Source organism: Aotus nancymaae, unplaced genomic scaffold (genome assembly GCF_030222135.1).
Source record: "Aotus nancymaae isolate 86718 unplaced genomic scaffold, 86718_ANA_hifiasm-v0.15.2.pri h1tg000072l, whole genome shotgun sequence".
Classification (NCBI taxonomy): Eukaryota; Metazoa; Chordata; class Mammalia; order Primates; family Aotidae; genus Aotus; species Aotus nancymaae.
In genome coordinates this window covers 12,000,502-12,023,726 of record NW_026988487.1, presented here as the reverse complement: position 1 = coordinate 12,023,726, position 23,225 = coordinate 12,000,502, and the positions used below count along the sequence as shown (strand labels likewise).

The following is a 23,225-nucleotide window of genomic DNA, read 5'->3' as shown; positions in this document are numbered from 1 at the left end:
AAAAAAACCACTATAAACTTCATATTGAACCAAAAGAGAGCCTGCATAGCCAAGACAGTCTTAAGCAAAAAGACAAAACTGGAAGCATCACACTACCTGACTTCACACTATACTACAAGGCTACTATAATCAAAACAGCATGGTACTGGTATCAAAACAGAGATATAGACCAATGGAACAGAACAGAGGCCTCGGAATTAACACCACACATCTACAGCCATCTGATCTTTGACAAACCTGACAAAAACAAGCAACGGGGAAAGATTCCCTGTTTAATAAATGGTGTTGGGAAAACTGGCTAGCTATGTGCAGAAAGCTAAAACTGGACCCCTTCCTTATACCTTACACTAAAATTAACTCCAGATGGATTAACGATTTAAACATAAAACCTAACACCATAAAAACGCTAGAAGAAAACCTAGGTAAAACCATTCAGGACATAGGCATAGACAAGGACTTCATGGCAAAAAACACCAAAAGCAATGGCAACAAAAGCCAAAATTGACAAATGGGATCTAATTAAACTTAAGAGTTTCTGCACAGCAGAAGAAACAATCATTAGAGTGAACTGGCAACCAAGAGAATAGGAAAAAGTTTTTGCAATCTGCCCATCTGACAAAGGGCTAATATCCAGAATCTGCAAAGAACTAAAGCAGATTTACAAGAAAAAACAAACAAACCCATTCAAAAGTGGGTGAAAGATATGAACAGACACTTTTCAAAAGAAGACATTTATCAGGCCAACAAACATGAAAAAACGCTCATCATCACTGGTCATTAGAGAAATGCAAATCAAAGCCACATTTAGATACCATCTCACACCAGTTAGAATGGTGATCATTGAAAAATCAGGAGACAACAGATGCTGGAGAGGATGTGAAGAAATAGGAACACTCTTTCACTGTTGGTGGGAGTGTAAATTGGTTCAACCATTGTGGAAGACAGTGTGGCAATTCCTCAAGGATCTAGAAATAGAACTTCCATTTGACCCAGCAATCCTGTTATTGGGTATATGCCCAAAGGATTATAAATCATTCTATTATAAAGACACATGCATACATATGTTCATTGCAGCACTGTTTACAATAGCAAAGACCTGGAAGCAACCAAAATGCCCATCAATGATAGACTGGACAAAGAAAATGTGGCACATATACACCATGGAATACTATGCAGCCATAAAAAGGATGAGTTCATGTTCTTTGTAGGGACATGGATGAATCTGAAAGCCATCATTCTCAGCAAACTGACAAAAGAACAGAAAACCAAACACTGTATGTTCTCATTCATAGGTGGGTGTTGAACAATGAGAACACATGGGCACAGGGAGGGGAGCATCACACACTGGGATCTGTTGCGGGGGTAGGGGAGGAACAACAGGGGTTGGGAAGGTTGGGGAGGGATAACATGGGGAGAAATGCCAGATGTAAGTGACAGGGGTATGGAGACAGCAAACCACCTTGGCATGTATGTGCCTATGCAACAATCCTGCATGATCTGCACATGTGCCCCAGAACCTAAAGTACAAAAAAAAAAAAAGAGTTCTCGGCAAATTTAAAACAAAACAAAAACAAATTATATCAGCTATACTCTTGGACTACTGCATAATAAAAAAAAATCAATACTAAGAAGATAGTTCAAAACCATACAATTCATGAAAATTAAACAACCTGCTCCTGAGTGACTTTTGGGTAAACAATGAAACTGAGGCAGAAATCAAAACATTATTTGAACAATGAGAACAAAGATATAATATACCAAATCTCTGGGATACAGGTAAAGCACTGTTAAGGGGTAAGTTTATAGCAGTAAATGCCCATATCAGAAAGTTAGAGAAATCTCAAATTAGCAATCTAACATCACAAATAGAAGAATTAGAAAAACAAGAGCAAATCAATCCCAAAGCTAGCAGAAGACAAGAAATAACCAAAATCCGAGATGAATTGAATGAAATTGAGATGGAAATAAAACACATAAAAGATCAACAAAATCAAAAGTTTGTTCTGTGGAAGAAAAAGTAAGATTGATAGACCACTAACTAGACTAATAAAGAAAAAGAAAAAAGACAGAAGAGCCAAATAAACACAACCAGAAATGACAAAGAGGATATTACCACTGACCTCACAGAAATACAAAAAATCCTCAGAGACGATTGTGAACATCTCTATTCACACAAACTAGAAAAACCTACAAAAAATAGATAAATTCCTAGGACTGGACCAGGAAGAAATTAAAACCCTGAACAGAGCAATAACAAATTTCTAAAATGGAATCAGTAATAAGAATTCTAGCAACCAGAAAAAGGCCAGGACCAGATAGATTCACAGCTGAATTCTACCAGACATATAAAGAAGAGCTGGCACCATTTCTACTGAAACTATTCAAAAAAATTGAGGAAGAGGGACTCCTCCCCAACTCATTCTATGAGTTAGGTATCATTCTTTGAGTTAGGTATCATTCTGATACCAAAACCTGGCAGAGATACAACAAAAAAAGAAAACTTAAGGACACCAACTGTGATGAACATAGGTGCAAAAATCCTCAACAAAATACTAGCAAATTGAATACAGCAGCATGTCAAAAAGCGCATTCACCACAACCAAGTAGGTTTTATCACTGGAATGCATGTTTGGTTCAACATATGCAAATCAATAAATATGATCCATCACATAAACAGAAGTAAAAAAGCCCCCACATGATCATCTCAAGGCATTTGATAAAATTCAGCATCCTTTTATGTTAAAACCCTCAACAAACTAGACATTGAAGGAGCATATCTCAAAATAGTAAGAGCCATTTAGGACAAAACCACAGCCAACATCATGCTTAATGGGCAAAAGCTGGAAGTATTTCCCTTGAACCAGAACAAGACAAGGATGCTCATTCTCACCATTTGTTCAACGTAGTGCTAGAAGTCCTAACCAGAGCAATTAGGTAAGAGAAAGAAGTAAAAGACATCCAAATAGGAAGAGAGGAAGTCAAAGTATCTCTGTTTGCAGATTATATGGTTTAATACCTAGAAAACCCCCTAGGGTCGTCCCCAAATCTGCTAGATCTGATAAACAACTTCAGCAAAGTTTCAGGAGAAAAAAAATCAATTTATTATATTGGGTAATAAGTAATATGTGACCCATTGTGCAATGTTGGTGCATTTCCATACACCAACAACATCCAAGCTGAGTGCCAAATCAGGAATGCAATCCCATTCACAATAGCTCCCCCCCAACACACAAATACCTAGGAATACATCTAACCAGGAATGTGAAAGATTGCTATAGTAAGAACTACAAAACACTGCTGAAAGAAATCAGAGATGACACACACAAATGGAACACAGTCCATGTTCATGAATAGGAAGAACTGATATTGTTAAAATGGCCATACTATTCCAAACAATTTAGATTCAATGCTATTCCTATCAAACAACCAATGACATTCTTCAGATAATTAGAAAAAATATTCTAAAATTAATATGAAACCAAAAAAGAGCCCAAATAGCCAAAGCAATTCTAAGTAAAAAATAACAAATCTGGAGGCATCATATTACCCAATTTTAAACTATACTACAAGGCTAAAGTAACCAAAACAGCATGCTACTGGTACAAAAACAGACACAGACCAAGAGAACAGAATAAAATGCCCAGAAATAAAGCTGCATACCTATAACCATCTTATCTTTGATAATATTAACAAAAACAAGCAATGGGGAAAGGATTTCCTACTCAATAAGTGATGCTGAGATAACTGGCTAGCCATATGCAGAAGACTGAAACTGGACCCCTTCCTTATACCACACACACAGATCAATGGAAGATGGATGAAAGACTTAAATGTAAAACCTAGAACTTTAACAACTCTTGAAGAAAATCTAGGAAATACCATTCTGAACATAGGTCCTGGCAAAAATTTCATGAGGAAGATGCCAAAAGCAATTGCAATGAAAACAAAAATTGACAAATGGGACCTAATTAAACTAAAGAACTTCTGCATAGCAAAAGAAACTACCCATAAAGTAAACAGACAACCCACAGAATGGGAGAAAATATTTGCAACCTATCCATCTGAAAAAGTTTGAATATCCAGAATCTATAAGGAACTTAAACATATTAACAAGACAAAAACAATCTCATTAAAAAGTGGACAAATGGCTGGGCGAGGTGGCCCATGCCTATAACCCTAGCACTTTGGGAGGTTGAGGCGGGCAGATCACGTGAGGTCAAGAATTTGATACCAGTCTAGCTAATGGGCTATCTCTACCAAAAAATACAAAAATTAGCCAGGTGTGGTGGCATATGCCTGTAATCCTAGCTTACTCAGGAGGCGGAGGCAGGAGAATCGCTTGATCCCAGGAACAGATGTTGCACTGAGCCAAGATTGCACCACTGCACTCCAGCTTGGATGGCAGTGTGAGATTCTGTCTCAAAAAAAAAAAAAAGTGGACAAAAGACACCAATAGACACTTCAAAAGAAGACATACACGTGGCCGACAGCATATGAAAAAATGCTCAACATCACTTATTATTAGAAAAATATAAATCAAACCAACAGTGAGATACTATCCCACACCAGTTAGAATGGCTACAATTAAAAAGTCAAAAAATAACAGATGTTGTGAGATTGCAGAGAAACAAGAATGCTTATACACTGCTGGTAAGAATGTAAATTAGTTCAGCCACTGTGGAAAGCAATTTGGCAATTTCCCAAAAAACTTTGAACTAACATTCAATCCAGCAATCTCATTATTGGGTATATACCCAAAGGAATGTAAATCATTCTATCATAAAGATGCATGCACATGTATGTTCATTCCAGCACTAGTCACAGTAGCAACAGTATGGAATCAACCAATGACTGGTTAAAGAAAATGTGGTATATTTACACATGGAATACTACACAGACATAAAAAAGAACGAGATCATGCCTTTTGCAGCAACTCAGATGGAGCTGGAGACCGTTTTCCTAAGCAAACTAACACAGGAATGGAAAACCAAATACCACATGTTTTCACTCATAAGTGAGAACTAAGCATTGAGTACACATGGACACGAAAAGGGAACAGCAGACACTGGTGCCTCTTGAGGGTAACGAGTGGGAGGAGAGTAAGGATTAAAAAACTACCTAGAGGCCGGGCGCGGTGGCTCACGCCTGTAATCCCAGCACTTTGGGAGGCCGAGGCGGGTGGATCACGAGGTCAAGAGATCGAGACCATTCTGGTCAACATGGTGAAACCCCGTCTCTACTAATACAAAAAATTAGCTGGGCATGGTGGCGCGTGCCTGTAATCCCAGCTACTCAGGAGGCTGAGGCAGGAGAATTGCCTGAACCCAGGAGGCGGAGGTTGCAGTGAGCCGAGATCGCGCCATTGCACTCCAGCCTGGGTAACAAGAGCGAAACTCCATCTCAAAAAAAAAAAAAAAAAAAAAAACTACCTAGAGGTACCATGCTTATTACCTGGGCAACGAGATAATCTGTACACCAAACACTTGTGACACATAATTTCCCTAGAGAACAAACCTGCACACGTGCTTCTGAAACTAAGAGGTTATTTTTTTAAAGTTCCTTATTTGAAGATTCCCTCAGAATTTAGAAAAACGTACTTCTCTTGCATTGGTCTTTTCTATTGAGTAGCAGGTATTGTGTAATCCACTATATTTCTAGTGGGTATTGTGTAACCTACTATGTTGCTAGATTCCCCAAAACCAGTGGAACCTTTATTTATAGCAATGTGTAAGTCTTCATGGTTTTCACACTTGTTTTTTTCTCTTTTAAGGTTATTGCATTTCTATGCTTCTACAGATGGCTCTGATCTGTCTTTATATTCATCCTTTCTGTTTTTCAGTTTTAATTGTCTATTGTTTGGGTTTTATAGTTCACAAAATAATTCTGAGAAAAAGTTATCTTTGTGATTCTCAGATATAGAAAGAAAGAACTTAAAGTACTAGAATCTTCCTTTCTTGACTTCTGTTTTCCTTAGTTTAACCTGAACGTTGATCTTTCCTTATATGCCCTATCAAAGTTTTAAAAATATGGGTTTATTTACTTTTTATTTTAGGCTCTGGTAGTATATGTGCAGGTTTATTACATGGCTGCTGCTTTTTTTTTTTTTTGAATGGCAAGAGGTGTGAATAATTAAGTAAACTGATACACTTTGAGCCTAGGACATATTTTAGGACCATGAAATCTACAAGTTTACTCCTAGCTGGGTGCAGAAGAAATCCTTTTAACTTAACATCTCTCAGATTTCAAAGGAGGCATCCTTTGGCATTGAGAGGCAGTGTAGTTTAGTGGTTAAGGAGCCTGTTGCATCAGGAGCCTCTGAACCTGTGACTTTAGTATGACTGTCTTCATTGTCCAGATGAGAGCACTCCCTGTGTAAGTTAAACATGTGAACTGTTGCATGAGAGAGTGAAGGCTGAATCCCATCTTTGCTAGTACTAACTGTGAGACTATCTTTTTGATCCTTGGTTTTCTCATCTCCAAGTTGTGATAATAGCAATATTTATCTCATGGAGTGGTTGTAAAATTTAAGTTCAATGTACAGGTGAAGACCTGGACATGGTCTAACCCACGGAGTGTCCAGTGAGCACTTATGGGCGTGGGACTCACTATAGGCCACTTGTGGGGTGAGGAACTCAGTGGAAATTGAACCCAGTTCTCCTGACCTCAGGCCAGTGCCCTGTCCAGTAAACCAGGTGATGTGTAATTCTATCTTGGCTCTGCCATCCTTGCTCTGCTGTCCCCCAGATGTGCTGGGTAACACATCTGTATTTTAATGCCCAGGAGCCTCCTGGAAACAGTGCCTTGGACCAGTGGAGAGGCTCCAAGGGTGGGATTTCCTGAGAGAAATTTCAGATGTTTTCCAGAACCTCTGCTCAGCCTGCCAACCTGGTCCCCAGGGGATTCTTTGTCCCTGCATTTGCCTCTCCTACCCTACCACCCCACCAGGAGCTCAGTAGGGTCTCACCTGTGTAGTAATTTCCCAGCGTTTCATCCAGAGGCCACTGGATACCAGGAGCCTCCTGCTCTCTGGGCATTGGGCTGGACTGAAGTGGGGATTCCCAGCTCCCCAGCTCTGCTGTGGATATGGGGGCATTGGGTGACTCATGGCTTGGAGACCCATAGTCTGGAGAGCTTAAAGGAGCTTGGTAGAGGAGTGAGGAAGTGATTTCTAGGGGAAAATGAAAGGAAAAACGACCATTTACTGACTGAACATCTATTTCCTTTTAGTTGCATATATTTTAAGCTCTCACAAGCTGTCTCTTCGAGGACCGCTCTTTCCTTCAGGGGCCAACCAGATCCAGCCCCTGCTGACCTCCAAAGCTCTGGGCCCACTATGGGTGGGGGTGAGAACCCCTAAAGCCAGCCCAGGGAACCTGGGGCTGAGAGATGGGTCTTAATAATATTATTTTTAAAGCCACTGCAAAGTAGAGACACAATTTTATTCTTTTAGTAGTGAATAGAGAAGTCATGTGAGGAAGCTAGCTTGGGCTGAGGACTAAGCCTAGCTTCGTCTTGGGGTCTGTCTGGAAAGCAGAGTCCTCCTTGGAACTTCTGGACTACTCTGACCCTAAGGATCTTCAGAGTCCATCAATATTATGAGTTGAGCTCTCCTGGGGCCAGACTCACGCCTGATCCACATGGGTCTCAGCTTCCCCATCTGTCAAATGGGGAGGGGTGCAATCTCGGCCCTGGAAGTTTCCTGAAAGATAATTTCTAGGCCTACTCCTCTCACCCCGACCTGGCTCCCCTGTCTTTCCTCTGCTCTCTCTACCATGCCAGGTCCCCACGCATAGACATATCACCTGGGTGGAGCCTGCCTGCTGACTCACAGTCCCACCCAGAGCTGTCAGCACCACTCAGCAAGCCTCACCTCTCCAGTGGTGTCCAGATGTGTCAGGTAGGTGTCTCAAAATGCTTCTCTTTGAGCCCTGGGTGCACCCCTGCAATTCAGGGATCGAGGACCTCAGCACTGCAGTAGAGGTGGGTTGGTTGGGAGACCCTGCGCTGGCTTCACTTACGCTGTAGGGGAATGAGAGAGAGTGGCCTACAGGAAGGAGACAAAGAGCAACTGAGCTTGGGTTCTTCATATTAAGCTGGTTGCCTGTTTCAACCAAGAGAGGTCAGGAGACACCAGGGAACCTACTGCAGTCCTCTACAACCTCCTCTAGAAGTTTATCTGAAGAATGATGCTCTCATAGATACTGATAGACAAAAAGTCCTGATCTGGGATCAGGAAATTTGCATATCTGTCCTGGTCCTGACTACCTCCCTGTGCAAATCACTGCTCTTTCTGAGCCTCAGCTGTTCCATACTGGGCTAACAGCATCTGCCACTCAGGGTGGCTAATAGTGATAATAACAGAAGCAGCAGCATTAACAGCAATGAGAAATCTTATTTATTGAGCACATACTGTATATCAGACTCTGTGCTAAATGTTTAACATGGTGAGCTCTTTTAACCCTCACACAGCCCAGGGAGGTGGGCTCTCACTCTCCCATTTTGCAGACAGAGAAACAGGTGGAGAGCAGTGAAGTGATTTGCCCAGGGCCATAGTGCCAGGACTGGTGATAGTGCCTGACTCCCAAGTCTGTGCTCATAACTACAATGCCAGGCAAGTGCCCCACTTGGGAGCTTGGTCTAAAACCCATGCCCACCTTTGCCGGTGTCCTTCTGAATGTCAACCTCTCTCTCTCCCTTCTTGGGCCCTTTGGGTGTCCCCTCCCAGGTACTATGGGGACCACATGAGTCCTGGGAATGCACTTGAATAGAAGAGGGAAGCTGTAGGGCTCTAAGGTGCAGCAAGGATCCCCCCAGCAAGCCTTCTGGCTCAAGCCTAGTCTGGGGCATGAATCTCCCTTTGACAGGGCAGTTCCATGTCACTGTCCAGAGGAAGGCCTGGCAGGGAGGGTTCAGTGGTGATGGTGGGGTCCCAAGAGGGCAGGGGAAGAGTTGGGGCCAGGAACTCTCCAGTAGGCAGAGGGGTCCTTTGTCTACTCACCTGCCTCTTCCTGAGCTTGGGCACACAGTGACCTCAGGCCCATCTGCTCCCAGGTATGGATGGCCAGGTCCCAGGCCTGCTGTTCCCCATACTGAGCCACCAGGTGTGAGGCCACCTGCATGCCACTCGTCTTCTCTGGTTGAGCAGGTGTCTCACCCAAAGAGCCCCTGGAGTGTACTTTATTGGTCAGCAGAAGCTGGAACTTCTTCAGCTCCTCCTTCTTCAGGAGCTCCAAGTAACAGGCCAGGCTGCCCCAGGCTCCACCAGCCATCTCTGTCCCAGAGTTAAGGGGGTATCTGGGGGATGTTTACGGATGGTGAGGGTATCAGGCAAAGAACAGTGCTCTTACTGTTCTTATTCAGCATTCAGAATCCAGTTTTATAAACCCCAGGGCACCTGTAGATAGATGCCGATAGAAGGGGAGTGGTAGGAAAAGTCAGAGGAGGGAGGAGCCCAGAGGGTCCTGCGGGACACTGGAAGAAGTCAGCTGATATGGAGGTGCTGGGATGGGGCCTAGGGCCAGGCAGGATGGGTGAGGGTGAAGGGAGATGTGGTGATGGAGTATGGGGTGTGGGCAACACTCACTGTTCTGCGTTCCTCAGATTCTTCCTTCTCCTGGGTCCTGGACTCCTGAGATCAACACTTGAGCGGCAAGGCTGAGAAGAGGTGGGGTGGGAAGAGCTGCAGAGCAGGGAATTGGCTTTCAGAACCCAGAGCTGAGTCCAGAGCTGCTTGTTCTCAGGTCTCTTCAGACCTCTCCTGGTCCTGGGACACCAACCAGCAAGAACAGTCCCCAGTCAGCCAGAGCAGGAAGGAAAAGTCATCCAGAGGAAACCCGCAAGAGGCGTGGCCAGAGGGTGGGATCAAAACAGGCCTGGGTAGACTACGCTCAGAGCCACATATCCAGATGGGCCACATGGTGTCTGTAGGCAGACCAAGGGTAGAGGCCTAGATTAGCTGATGCTGCAGCAGGTACAGGCCCATACTACACACGGTGCGTGCATCTCCATGCAGGCACTCCGCCAGTTATCACGTAGAGCCTGTCTGCAGAGCCAGGAGGCAGACTTTTCAGGCAGTTGTGTTTGCAGCCCAGGCCCAGCCTCTCAGAATGAGTGTGCCTTCCTCTGTCTGACAGGGCAGCTCCTTACTGGGAAACATTAGAGCTGGGCCAGGGAGCATTTTTCCCCAGCCTCTCATGGTTTTGGGGGCTTCTTGAGTTGTACTGAATGTCCTGCCATGCTACCGGGGGCACTGAAGCATAGGTCCTAGGCCCAGGGGGCTGTTTGCCTTGTGGGCAGCCCAGCACTTAGCTGGTGAACATTCTCACCTGAAAGCAGAATAGCCCCTTCCTCATTCTTGCAAGCAGGCCTCAGGGAGCTGGGTGCAGACTTCCTCTTTTGTTGAATCTGCAAGATCCTGCTGACTCCAGGTTGAGTAATGACATTACCCAACTCATTTGCTGATGTAACACACCACCAGGAATTTCTGGAGATGCTTTGGTTTCACCTGGACTGGCAGAGCCCAGGCTTCAGCCCACAGCTTACTTGAACAAGGGCTCCTTGTGTGCCTGATTTGTTTCTTTCATCCTCAGTTTGCTCATCTATTAAATGGGACATCATAGGTTTACCAAGAGGCTTCAATTCAGCAAAAGGGCTTAGTAACCTTTATATATATATATATATATTATTTATTTATTTATTTTTGAGACAGTGTCCCTCTCTATCACCCAGGCTGGAGTGCAGTGGCAAGATCTTGGCTCATTGCAACCTTTCCTCCACCTCTTGGGTTCTAGCAATTCTCCTGCCTCGGCCTCTTGGGCAGCTGGGATTACAGGCACTTGCCACCACGCCTGGCTAATTTTGTTGTATTTTTAGTAGAGATAAGGGTTCACCATATTAGCCAGGCTGGTCTCGAACTCTTGACCTCAGGTGATCTGCCCACCTCGGCCTCTCAAAGTGTTGGGATTACATTTATACAATTATAAATTATTACATTTATACAATACAAAGCCTCTGTGTCCGGCCTAAATAAATTGTTTGAATGTTAGTTTTAAAAATGGCTAATAAGTACATTGTAGGACATTCTAATATTAGACTGAATGACCAGAAGTGGAAAAGCGCTGTGCTAAAAGTGGGATGATGTGGGGGGAGGCGAGGGGGGGGGTCTGAGCACTCCGTTAAGGACCCTGAGACCTCACGTGGAGGGAGGAATGGCCTGGAGCCTGGAGGGCTGTGTGGGGTTTTTTTCCTCCTCACACCAGTCAATTCTGACACCAACTGGTTTTCTGCAGTGCAATTCTATATACTAACTGCCTGGAGTCAGCATCAAACATCACAGGTGTAGGGGCTCAGTGAAGAGTTGGCCTCATATCAGATGCCAGTTGCAAATGGGGTGCCCAGACCACTGGCACCTCTCTGTCTGACTTGGTGATAAATTTGAGGGTTCCCACAGCCCCCGGCAGGTTCAATAATTTGTTGAAATGACTCACGGGACTGAGAAATGCACTTTATTTATTATTACTGATTCATGATGAAGTATACAGCTCAGGAATGGCCCAATGGAAACGATGCTGAGGTCAAGGTGTGGGTGGGGAGGGGCACAGCGATACCTTGCCCTCCCAGGACCTCACTCTCCCTGCCCCTCCCTACTTCACTAACCTGGGAGCTCTCCAAACCCCAAACAAACAAAACTGTGGGTTTTTTTTTTTTTTTTTCCGGAGGTTTCACTTCATAGGCATAATTGATTAAATCACTGGCCACTGGAGATCCACTAAACCTATTAAATAGATCAGAAGTCTGACCCTTTTCACCATACCCACGGGGGCTGCTGGTGCAGCCCTCCATTGTCTCTTACTGGGATCACTGTGCTAGCCTCCCAAGTCCCCCCACCCATGCTGACGCTGTCATTTTACTGTCTACTCTCAGTCCAGCAGCCAGGATTATCCACTTAAAACATAAATTAGGTCAAGTCACTTCTCAGCTCAAGACTTCCCCATACTCACATCTCACTCTGAATAAAAAGCAAAGTCCAACCAAAGGCACGATGACTCATGCCTGTAATCCGAGCACTTTGGGATGCCAAGGTGGGAGGATCACTTGAGGCCAGGAGTTCAAGACCAGCCTGGGCAACACAGCAAGACCCTGTCCCTATAAAATAATACTAAAAAGCTTCCTAAATCCAACTGGGCACAGTGGCTCATGCCTGTAATCCCAGTACTTTGGGAGGCCAAGGTGGGTGGATCACTTGAGTTCAGGAGTTTGAGACTAGCCTGGCCAACATGGTAAAAGCCCGTCTCAACTAATAATATAAATAATTAGCCCGGCGTGGTGGTGGGCACCTGTAATCCCAGCTACTCAGGAGGCTGAGGGAGGAGAATTGCTTGAACCTTGGAGGGCAGATATTTCAGTGAGCCAAGATCACGCCATTGTACTCCAGCTAGGGTGACAAGAGCAAAACTCAGTCTTAAAAAAATCCCAGAAAACAAAAACCAACTTCCCAAGTCCCCTGAAGTCCTCCCAGTGGCTCCCGGGGGTTGCATGATCTAGCCCCTGATATCTCTCCAGCATTATCTTCTACCCTGTCCCCCTCCCTTACTCTGCCCTGGGTTCTCTTAGTCTCTTCCCTGTTCTTTGAATACACCAAGAATATTCTCACTCCAGGGTCTTTGCACTAGTGTTGTTTCCATTGTCTTGGGATGGTTTCAACAGATATTCAGAGAAGCAGTACTCCTCCATTCCCTGCTTTTTTTTTTTTTTTTTTTTAAGACAGAGTCTTGCTCTGTTGTCAGGCTGGGGTGCAGTGGCACAATCTCAGTTACTATAACCTCCGCTTCCTGGGTTCAAGCGATTCTCATGCCTCAGTCTCCTGAGTAGCTGGGATTACAGGCATGCACTACCACACCCAGCTAATTTTTGTATTTTTTTTTTTTTTTTTTTTTTTTTTTTAGTAGAGACGGGGTTTCGCCATGTTGGCCAGGATGGTCTTGATCTCCTGACCTCGTGATCCCCTCACCTCGGCCTCCCAAAGTGCTGGGATTACAGGCATAAGTCACCGCACCCAGACCCTGCTCCATTTTTCTGCATGACACTTATTACCGCCTGATATTATAGACTTGTTTATTTGTTTACCTTCTGTCATCCCCTCCTGTCAAGAGAATGTTAAGGTCCCTGGAGACAGGACTTAGCTTGTTTTGTTCACTGTTGTATCCCCTATGCCTAAATCAGTGCCTGGTCCATGTCAGCGCAATAAATACTACAGACACTGATTGTCTTTTGAACGCTTTCCTTTTTATCCTTCTAAACAGCTACTCACTCTGGCCACTTGATGGCACTCAAGTACTTTCTGTGCATTGAAGCAGCCTCTTGGGTTTGGTGGAGAGGACTCACTGGCACTCTCTGAGCCTGTATTTTTAAAGTTATTCCTATTTCTGGTGCTTTGAGTCTTTGTTTCCTTTCCCGGAGGCATTTTAGGAACACATTAAATCTTACTTTTATTCAAGTCAAGCTATTTTCAATTAAAACTTAACTCATGAGGAATATCTGTATGGCCAATGTTCCAGCAGAGAAAAGTCAGACTTTCTATGTTCAAATTACTATGACTTGAATCCAGATCTGGATAACTTCTGGAAATCAGCCTCCTTGAAATTCCCCTCCTCCCACCTATTTCTAAGTGTGTCCCAGACATTGCCTCATGGGGTTCTGAAGTCAGTCCTTGGTTTCCCTCTGACCAAGTGGCCTTTACTGCCTTGCTGTCATCCCCTTGGTCTCAGACTCCGTTTCTATCCTCCTGAAGTTGCTGGGCCCAGGTGTCCTCTCTGTCTCAATCATTTTGGGGCACTGCTCTTTTCTGGCCTATTCCTGAAATGTGGGACAGGGCTTTCCCAATTCATGGCACAGCTCAGACTGTGACATGAGGATATGCTTTTGAGAAAGACCTTCCCGAAGGATCAGCGAGGAAGAGGGTATCACTCTCTGTAGCTGTGGTTCACATTGTCCTCGGAGCTCTCTGGTCCAGGATCATCCCTGCTGTTCCTTTTCCAGCTGGAGCTCTCTGCAGCTCTGGTGATTTCCATCAGAAACGGGCAGGTCATTCCCCAGCCCGAAGATTCTCCAGTGTCTTTCACCTTTGGAGGCCAGGTCCGCCTGGCTCTAATACTTAGAAAGAGAACAAGTGGGCTGGGCACGGTGGCTCATGCCTGTAATCTCAGTACTTTGGGAGGCTGAGGTGGGCTAATCATCATGTTAGTAGAGATGGGGTTTTACCATGTTGGTCAGGCTGGTCTCAAGGTCAGGAGTTCGAGACCAGCCTGACCAACATGGTGAAACTCCATCTCTACTAAAAATACAACAACAACAACAAAATTAGCTGGGCATGGTGGCAAGAGCCTGTAATCCCAGCTATGCAGGAGGCTGAGGCAGGAGAATTGCCTGAACCCGGGAGGTGAAGGTTGCAGTGAGCTGACGTTGCACCACTGCACTCCAGCCTGGGTGACAGAGCTGAACTCCATCAAAAAAAAAAAAAAAAAAAAAAAGAGAACAAGCTGCTCTACATTCATATCACTCCTAGCATGGGCCCCAGGATTATCCTCCTTCCTGGATGATTGACATGGAAATAGCTATTCCCTTCAGATGTGTGCTGGTATTTTGAACCCAACAAAATCATCTCAATAGTTTGACAATTCATTTCCCCAAAGTTGGTGCGTTTCAGGCTTAGATAAAACAGTGCTTTGAACATCAACAGATGAAATCTTTTGTTAAAAAAATATAGTCTAGTTCATCTAGCCCTCTTCCTCTGCCTGTGATTTCTCTTCCTCCTCCTAGTCTTTCCTCTAATGTAAAGTGAAGGAAATATGAGGACTTGGAGTTCCCCCTACCATGGTCTGCTTTTAATTTCCTGTGAACTTGGACAAGAATACACACACCTGCATCACCATCTTCCAAGAACATATGGTATTCAAAGGTCACAGCCAATTTACATCATTTACAACAGAACGCATCTCTCACTCTGAGTATTCTCATCTGACTTTCTTAACTGCATTTAAATCTCAATAAAGAATGATGACTGGCTCCCGCTTTATAGGGCCACCAACAAGGCTCTCTTAGAAACCAGGCAAGGCACCCCCTAAGTCTCTATGCTAAAAGGAAGAAGTCATGCATAACTTTTCAGAGACACTTTTTACTTTGAAAACATTTCAAACATAGAGAAAAATGTCAAGAGTTGTACAGTGAACTTCTATATAACCTTAACCTAGATTCACCAATTATTAACATTTACTATTGTTTTATTTATTTATGTTTGCTGATTATTGAGAGTAAGCTGCAGATATCATAACATTTACTTCTTTATTTTTGAGACAGAGTCTTGCTCTGTTGTCCAGGTTGAAGTGCACTGATTCCATCTCAGCTTACTGGAACCTCCACCTCCTAGGTTCAAGTGATTCTCCTGCCTCAGCCTCCCTAGTATCTGGGATTACAGGTGCCTGCCACCACGCCTGGCTAATTTTTGTATTTTTAGTAGAGATGAGGTTTCACCATGTTGGCCAGGCTGGTCTCGAACTTCCGACCTCAGGTGATCCACCCACTTTGGCCTCCCAAAGTGCAAGGATTACAGGCATGAGCCACCACGGATGGCCCATAACATTTACTTCTAAGAACTTTGGCAATATCTACTAAGAATCAGGATGTTTTCTTATATGCCACTGTACAATGATAAAATTCAGGAAGTTTAAAATGTTGATGCAATACTACTATCCAATTACATGTAACTTTTAAAATGACATTTTCAACTTGTTCTTTAGATTATTAGGATCATAAAAATATAATACAGAAATATATAGGGGGAAAAGTAAAAATGTTTTTTGACTTTCTGCACCATCGTATCTACTCCCCAAGAATAGCCGATGTTACATGAATGTTTCAGTGCTCCATGAAAGAAAACAGTTTTATATGATCACAGTTACTTTTCTATGTGCCAAATATATACGACCTAAGTTTTTTAGGAGTGAATTTTTTTCCTCTTAAAATATTTTGCAGATCCCCCCATGTTAGTACACAGGGATCTTAGTTGTTCTTGCTTCTTTTTTGTAATTGTTGAGTTTTTAATAGCTTAGGTCTACTATAATTTATTTGATTAGTCAAATTTGATGGAAATCTAGCTGGATTTCATTTGCATTTTCCTCTTACCAGCCATGCTGTCATAACCAACTTTGGACACACGTGTATCTTGTCACATTCATGTGAGTACCTCTAAGGGATAGAGTCCTAGTAGAAGAATTTCTGGGTTGAAGAGATCACACATTTAAAAATTTGGGTTCAGAAATGTGCTTCTCTTGAGAGTTCATTATTTTTGTCTTTTGACCACGGCACTAAGCAACTAGACACACATCTTTGGTTTGTCTTCTGGGAGGCTTTCAAGTCAGAGGTTTGGCTCATCTCTTAAAAATGTACATGCAAAGTTCAATCTTAAAGCACATGATTTGTCTACAGTGTTACCTCCTGGTTTCATCTTATTTTCTCCCTACTCTCATTTAATTTTGCTTGCTGTACATACTAACGTAATAACAATTTAATTTTATCATATATCTTTATATGTAAATTTGTACACCGAGTCACTCCAGAACAGTATGTGCTGTGAGTACATAAAATGGCTGAATCAAGTTTTTTTTTTTTTTTTTGAGACGGAGTCTCACCCTGTTTCCCAAGCTGGAGTGCAGTGGCATGATCTCAGCTCACTGCAACCTCTGTCTCCCAGGTTCAAGTGATTCTTGTGCCTCAGTCTCCCAAGTAGCTGGGATTATAGGCAGTGCCACCACACCCAGATAATTAAAAAAAAAAATTTTTAGTAGAGACAGGGTGTCATCATATTGGCCAGGCTGGTCCTTAACTCCTGACTTCAGGTGATCTGCCCACCTAGGTCTCCCAAAGTGCTAGGATTATAGGTGTGAACCACTGTGCCTGGCCTGAATTGAGTTTTCTTAATGACAGTCCTGGGAGTGGGGAGAGGAGCAGATGACAATGTTGAGTTGGATCTGCTTCATTCCAGGCACTTTGTAAAGCCAGCTCATTTCATCTTCCCAACTCTCTTTTAAGATTAAAATTATCATACCTGTTTTGCAGACAAGAACCAGATCTATAAGACCCCAAAGCCTCCTCCTTCCCATGCATCACAATACCTCTAATGTGCGGAGAGGTGTGCTCTCCGAGTGGCTGCCAGCATATCCCTCTCCAACAGGCTTGTCCTCCTGTCACTCCTGAAGCTGCTTTAAGCTTGCTCTGCACTTGCTTTGGCCCTCACATGGAGGAAGCCCGAACCTCTCGGAACATATCTGTGTCCATTGCCTTAAGTGGATTGTTGCCTACCCCTCCCTATGGAGGCTTCTGAGCCCAAAAATGCAGAAGTCAGATGATGGCCACTGAGTGTATCCAGCTCCATGGATGACAATCAAAGCAAGGGGGCTTTAACTGCAGCAGAAGAAACTGGGATTAACTCTGGGGTAGGAATTCCGCCCAGTGAGAGATGCTAAGTTGTAGGAATGAGTTAGGGGAGGTAAGCATGGAATTCCTTTCAAGAAGCCTTTAAGAACAAGCTAAATTTCCAACCATCTGGGGCTTACTGTGGAGAATTAATGAGGCCCCTTGTGAAAGCCCTGCTAAGCCTTCCTAGAAAACTACAGATCCATGATGTCAACTGCTCTTTAAGCTGCATTACTTGTCTGCCTTTTCTTGACAAAGTTTAATTTAGGCCAGTAGGTGGCGATAATTCAACAGAAATAGGGCCGTGCATGGCTTCTTTGAACCATGAGAGGACACATTAAAAGCAGTCTGGAAGGTTCCTTCTTGGAGCAAGAAGGGGAACCTTTCTGTGAATCCAGTGCTGGTTGAGATGCAATTAGCAGATGCACTAATGGGATGCCTCTCCTGACTCTTAAGGATCTCCTAGCCTCCCGCTGTGATCACTTTTTAAAATATTTTAAAATTTTTTTATTTTTTTGAGTCATGGTCTTAACTCTATCACCAGGGCTGGAATGCAGTGATGTGATAACGGCTCACTGCAGCCTTGATCTCCCGGGCTCAAGTGATCCTCCCACCTCAGCTCCCTGAGTAGCTGGGACTACAGATGTGAGCCACCATACCTGGCTTTTTTTCCTTTTTTTGTAGAGACAGGGTCTCATTATGTTGTGCAGGCTAGTCTCAAACTTCTAGGCTCAAGCAATCCTACCACCTTAGTTTCCCAAAGTGCTGGGATTACAGGTGTGAGGCACTGTGCATGGCCCTAATACTCTGCTGCCCAATGAATCTTGGGCATATGAAATGAGTCCCCCTATTCAAGGAGGTGTGGCCTGGACAAGGCCCATCTGCGGTTTTCCCCAGACAAAGGGAGCTCTCTCGGGCTGCAACGGAGATGCCACTGATTCTTGATGTGTTCTTGCCTGTTTCCTACACTATAACTTTTTTTGAGGGCAGGGATTATGTCCATTTTGCACTCCACCATACCCCCGGCACCCAATGCAGTGGATTAGCTATATGTAAGTAGAAGCTCACTATATGTTTGTTGAACAAAGGAATGAATAAATGGCAGGACAAGAGCTGGCCTTCATGGAGCTGTCCAGGGTTCTTACCAGCACCTGGCTTCTTTCGGTAGATTGGTCTGTTGCTTTCTTGCCTTCCTCCCAGATCTTTGCTGCAACACTGCACAAAACCTGTTCCTAGTATGTATTCACTGAATTATGTAGTTCCTTGTCAGTCTTACTGTGCCTGTGGTGGCCCCCAAACAGTCTGCTGAGTTAGGTCCAAGTAGTTCTCTCTCCATAGAACCACGAGTTAAATGCCTCATTTTTCATCTGTGTCTATGGAGTTTTTATTTCTCAGTCCCAGTCCTTCTATGTCACTATGGTTGAAGGATGTGTGGTGGGAAGTGGCAGGAGAGGGTGCTGGAGGAGCAAGCTGGGGCCAGACTGCAGGGGCTTAAGGTGTGAATTTATGGGGCAGAGAGTGTGCCTTGTCCACCTCTGAGTGCTCAGTGTCCTGCACGATTCCAGGCACAAAGTCAGCTCTCAATAAAAGGTGCATAACTTCTCATTGTGCAGGACTGTGCAAGGATATGACAAATGTAGACCTGGCTCTAAACTCATCCCCATGAAATGTCTCAGTTGATATTTTCTGGGGAGTAGAAGATGAAGGATTGCTGTTTACATTTATTTCTTCTTTGTATTTGTTTACTCACATCTGAATGGGCTAAAAAAATACAGTTCTTGATTCTTCCATGTTGCTTCTTAGTATCTTAGACTGTCATATAATACAAGGCTAAGATAGGGAGGAGGGAGGGAAGAATTGGGGAAAATAGGTGGAACTAGGGGAGTGAACCTAAGACCAGAGATTTCAGTCTTTCAAACAGGCTCTCGGGAACGTAAGTTTCTGCTCTAGAGCTCAGAAATCAGTGGGCAAAGAGAGAAAATTTCAGAGCCATCAAAATAGATGAACCAAGAGGTGATACAGGGAGTGATTTGGGAAAATGACTCAAACCTTGCTCTGGTATGAGTCAGGGAACTCTGATGTCAGTGCCCAATGTACAACTGCAGCAAAAAGGGTCCCCAAGGCCTGGCACCACCAGGCACATCCTCAGGGATCTGGGCTCAGCCTTTCTCTTTGCACATCCTCAGGGCTCTGGGTTCAGCTCTGATCTCAGCACCAGCTTGAAAATGCAAAGCCCAGCGCCAGGCCATGTATCAGGCGCCTGCTGCCTGCATCCTCATCCTCCCTCACAGTGCTCTGTCCCTAAGACAGCTCATTTCCTGCCTCTGGTTCTCCTCTCTATCCCCTCTGCTCATCAACATTTCTTCCATGTATTACCCTGTAGTCACCTCTCAAATTCTTTTCCCTGCCTCTGATCCCACCCCTTCCAACACATCCTCTACATAGACAGCCAGAGAGACCTTTCTGGAACTCGCACCTCATCACGACACCCCTTGATAAACCCCTTCCATTACTACCCACTTGCTGTCTGGTGCTCTAGGTCCTTTAGCACTGGCCCTCCACATAGGTAGTCAGAGACACCTTTCTGGAACTCGCACCTAATCACATCACAGTCCTTGGTAAACTCCTTCCATGACTTCCCACTACTGTGTGGCACTCCAGGTCCTTTAGCCCTCATCCAAGCTTCAGGCCTTGTCTGTATCTTTCTCCCCATGTGGTCTCCATGCCCGCCTTGCCTTCTGGGCATCTCCAGAACCATTTTGCCACCCACTGGGTGCCTTTGGGGAGACTGCTCCCTCAATCTGGACGGTGAACTCCTCCTCTTCTACTCCAGTTCAGATATCATCTCTTGTGAGAAGCCTTCTCCCATGACCCCAGGCAAAGTTCCTTCACTGACCACACATAAATTATTTACTTCTTGTTATAGAGTGCTGAGCACTATCTGATACCCCATCCCCCGGACCACAAGTGCTTTCAGAAGAGTGATAGCTTATTTCTTTCAGCATTTCCTTCCCCCATTGCCCAGCAGAGTGCCTGGCACATATTTGATACATAATAAGTATTTGGAGAATTGTAAAATGAATTGAGCCCATAGGATGGACACAGAAGACTGCCTTGTGGGGACAAGCTCTTAAGTCTAGAAGGATGGAAGCTGAGAAAAGGCACAACCAAATGCTATAAAATGCTAAGGAGGACAGAGAGGGACATATGAACTATGGGTGTCTATTTGTCCAGTGGTCCCTTGGCTGGTCAATGCCCCTGGCTTTTAGATCCATTCCCTCTCTTTCTCCTGCAAGCTGTGTTTCCCAGGTACCCTTGCCAGGGGTGTTTGTCTAGATTTGGCAGGAGATTGGAGCATGAGGAAGGGAGAGGCCAGGCCATTTCTCCTTTCTCTCTGCTCTGGCCATGGCTGCATCTGCACAGCTGTTTCAAGTCCCTGCTGGATGGCCCTCCCACCATGGTCTCAGCTTTTCCTGGCAACCTCTGCTATGGTTCTAGCTTGGGCTAGATGGCCCTAGCATCTTGGTTTTGGTAATATTGTCATCCCCCTATGTCCTGCAGCTATTTGAGGGGACACTAGCCCCTGCTGTTGCTCATATTTGGGTTGCTTTACCAAACCCGTGTGGCTTCTTAGTCTTTTTATCCTCACTGTGGCCCATCCTCCCTATTAAATTTCCTGTGATTGAAATACTAGAGTGGTTTCAGTTTTCCTGACTAGATCCTTATCATCACAGTCTTCTTTCATAAATCAACTGAACGTTCAGTCCTGGGGTTCCTGGACCAGCCTCTGCCCTGGGTTCTACCTATGGGGGTCTCTTGTCTTGGCCACAGTGTCCCTGCAAGTCAGCCATTGGTGGCCCTTGTAAGCACCAGCATTGTCTCCTACTGCTATTTGCCTTATGATTCCCTTTCAGTGATTTTGGTGATCTGCATCCCTAGTTGAATCCATGCTTCCATGCTCGCTGGTTCTCATGAAGGAGGATCCTGAATCCTGACGGAACAGGGTAGGAGGCTTGGTGCAAGACCACAACCCACACGTGGCCACTACTTCCAGGATACTAATTACCTTCTGTGCCTTGACATTTGGAAGAAGTGTGTTTGAAACACATTCAGAGGCCAGTAAACTCCAGCAATTCATTATGCCAAGAGCTGGTGCCAACAGGAAATATAAAACCCTTCCTGAGAGGCTTGGCTGAACTCAACAATTGATCAGTGTAGGATTATTAAGGGAAATGAGTCCGTCATGCAGCCACCCCTCACTATGGAGCAGTGATAATGTGTCTTAGGGGACCTGGTTGGAGCCAGAACCTGGGCTGAGTGAACCCGAGTCTGACCCCCAGGTGGCTCTCACATCCCTTTGCAGGATGGCAGGAGGGTGAAGGGACTCCCCAACACCTGGTGGAGTTAAAGGCATAGGGATTGAGGTGAGGGAACCAGGGCTGGTCAGGAGATGGATGAGTTACTCCAAGGAAGTGGATGGGACCCAGTGAAACCTTTCCCAAGAGTGGAGAAATAAAAATGCTTAAAGCTTCAGTTTGACAAGTACATATGATAGAGGAGAAGAGAAAAAGCTAAGAGAGGCTGGGCATGGTGGCTTATGCCTGTAATCCCAGCACTTTGGAAGGCCAAGGTGGGTGGATCAGGAGGTCAGGAGTTCGAGACCAGTCTGGCCAATATAGTGAAACCTTGTCTCTACTAAAAATACAAAAATTAGCCAGGCGTGGTGGCATGTACCTGTAGCTCCAGCTACTCGGGAGGCTGAGGCAGGCTGAGGCAGGAGAATCGCTTGAACCTGGTAGGTGGAGGTTGCAGTGAACCGAGATCGTGCCATTGCACTCAAGTCTGGGTGACAGGGTGAGATTCTGTCTGAAAAAACAAACAAAAAAAAAAACCAAAGAAAAAGAAAGAGAAAGAAAGAAAGAAAGAGAGAAGCTAAGAGAGCAAGGAAGAGAGATCTGGGCACCAGAAAAAGGTTGGACATTTCTATAAAGGTCATTGAGGAGGTAGGATGGCAGGAAAGACAGGAATTCAACATGCAGGGCACCGAAGCCCATTCCACAAGACAGGACCCTGTGGCTTCATTTATCTAGTGCCTCCATGTGCCAGGTACATAGACATGCAGAGGTGAAAAAGACACAGTGCCCACTCTTTGGGTGCTCATGCTGTAGATGCAGAGTCTGAGAATAAAGGAGATGACCATGATTCAGTGTGGTACATGCTCAGGTATAGAGACACACTTATTGCTGTGGAGTTTAAAAGGAATACCTAAGTTATGCAAACTTGGGAGGCCAGGTAAGGGTTACAGGAGATTTCTGCATGGAGTCTTGAAGGATGAACTGTAGTTATGCAGGAAAAGGAAGCAGAGGAGCTGGTGAAGGCATCACAGCATCTGAAGAGTGGTACACAAAGGCCTAGAGTGTGGGAAAGCTGGGTGTGTTTTGGGAGCTGGATGGGTGATGATGTGAGGAGAGGCTGGAGAGGGAAGTGGTAATGGAGAGTACCCTGGGAGGCCTGATGCTATTAGGAGTTTGGACTGGTCTCCTGTGAGCCATGTGGAGCTGCTGAAACAATATGGTGGAGGAGTGATACAATGAGATTTCTAGTTTAGAAAGATTACCCTGGCTGCATCGGCGAAACATGATCAGAGAGGGGCAAGACTGAGGTAGAAAGACTACACAGGTGGCTGTTGTGATGACTCATGTGACAACTGCTTCCTGCCAGTCCAGAGTATGCTGTGACTCCAGACAGTCCAGCTA

The 23,225-nt window shown here is 44.7% G+C and overlaps 1 protein-coding gene across 6 annotated transcripts in view; it reads right to left on the bottom strand.

Moving 5' to 3' along the window:
- NLRP1 (NLR family pyrin domain containing 1) overlaps window positions 1–9,787 on the bottom strand; it is an 88,062-nt gene extending 78,275 nt beyond the window's left edge. For 5 of the 6 annotated variants that reach the window (XR_010339130.1, XR_010339131.1, XR_010339132.1 and 2 more), the window contains exon 1: window positions 6,965–7,123. Coding sequence is in view for 3 of the 6 variants with exons in the window: in XM_021672760.2 (XP_021528435.2) it covers window positions 6,965–7,034 (70 nt within the window). In the remaining 3 variants the exon portion in view is untranslated. Of the gene's footprint in view, window positions 1–6,964; window positions 7,169–7,870; window positions 8,045–8,998; window positions 9,295–9,583 lie in introns of those variants that run through there. The other variant, XM_021672759.2, reaches the window with a different exon arrangement.
- Between the last annotated feature and the right edge of the window lie 13,438 nt (window positions 9,788–23,225).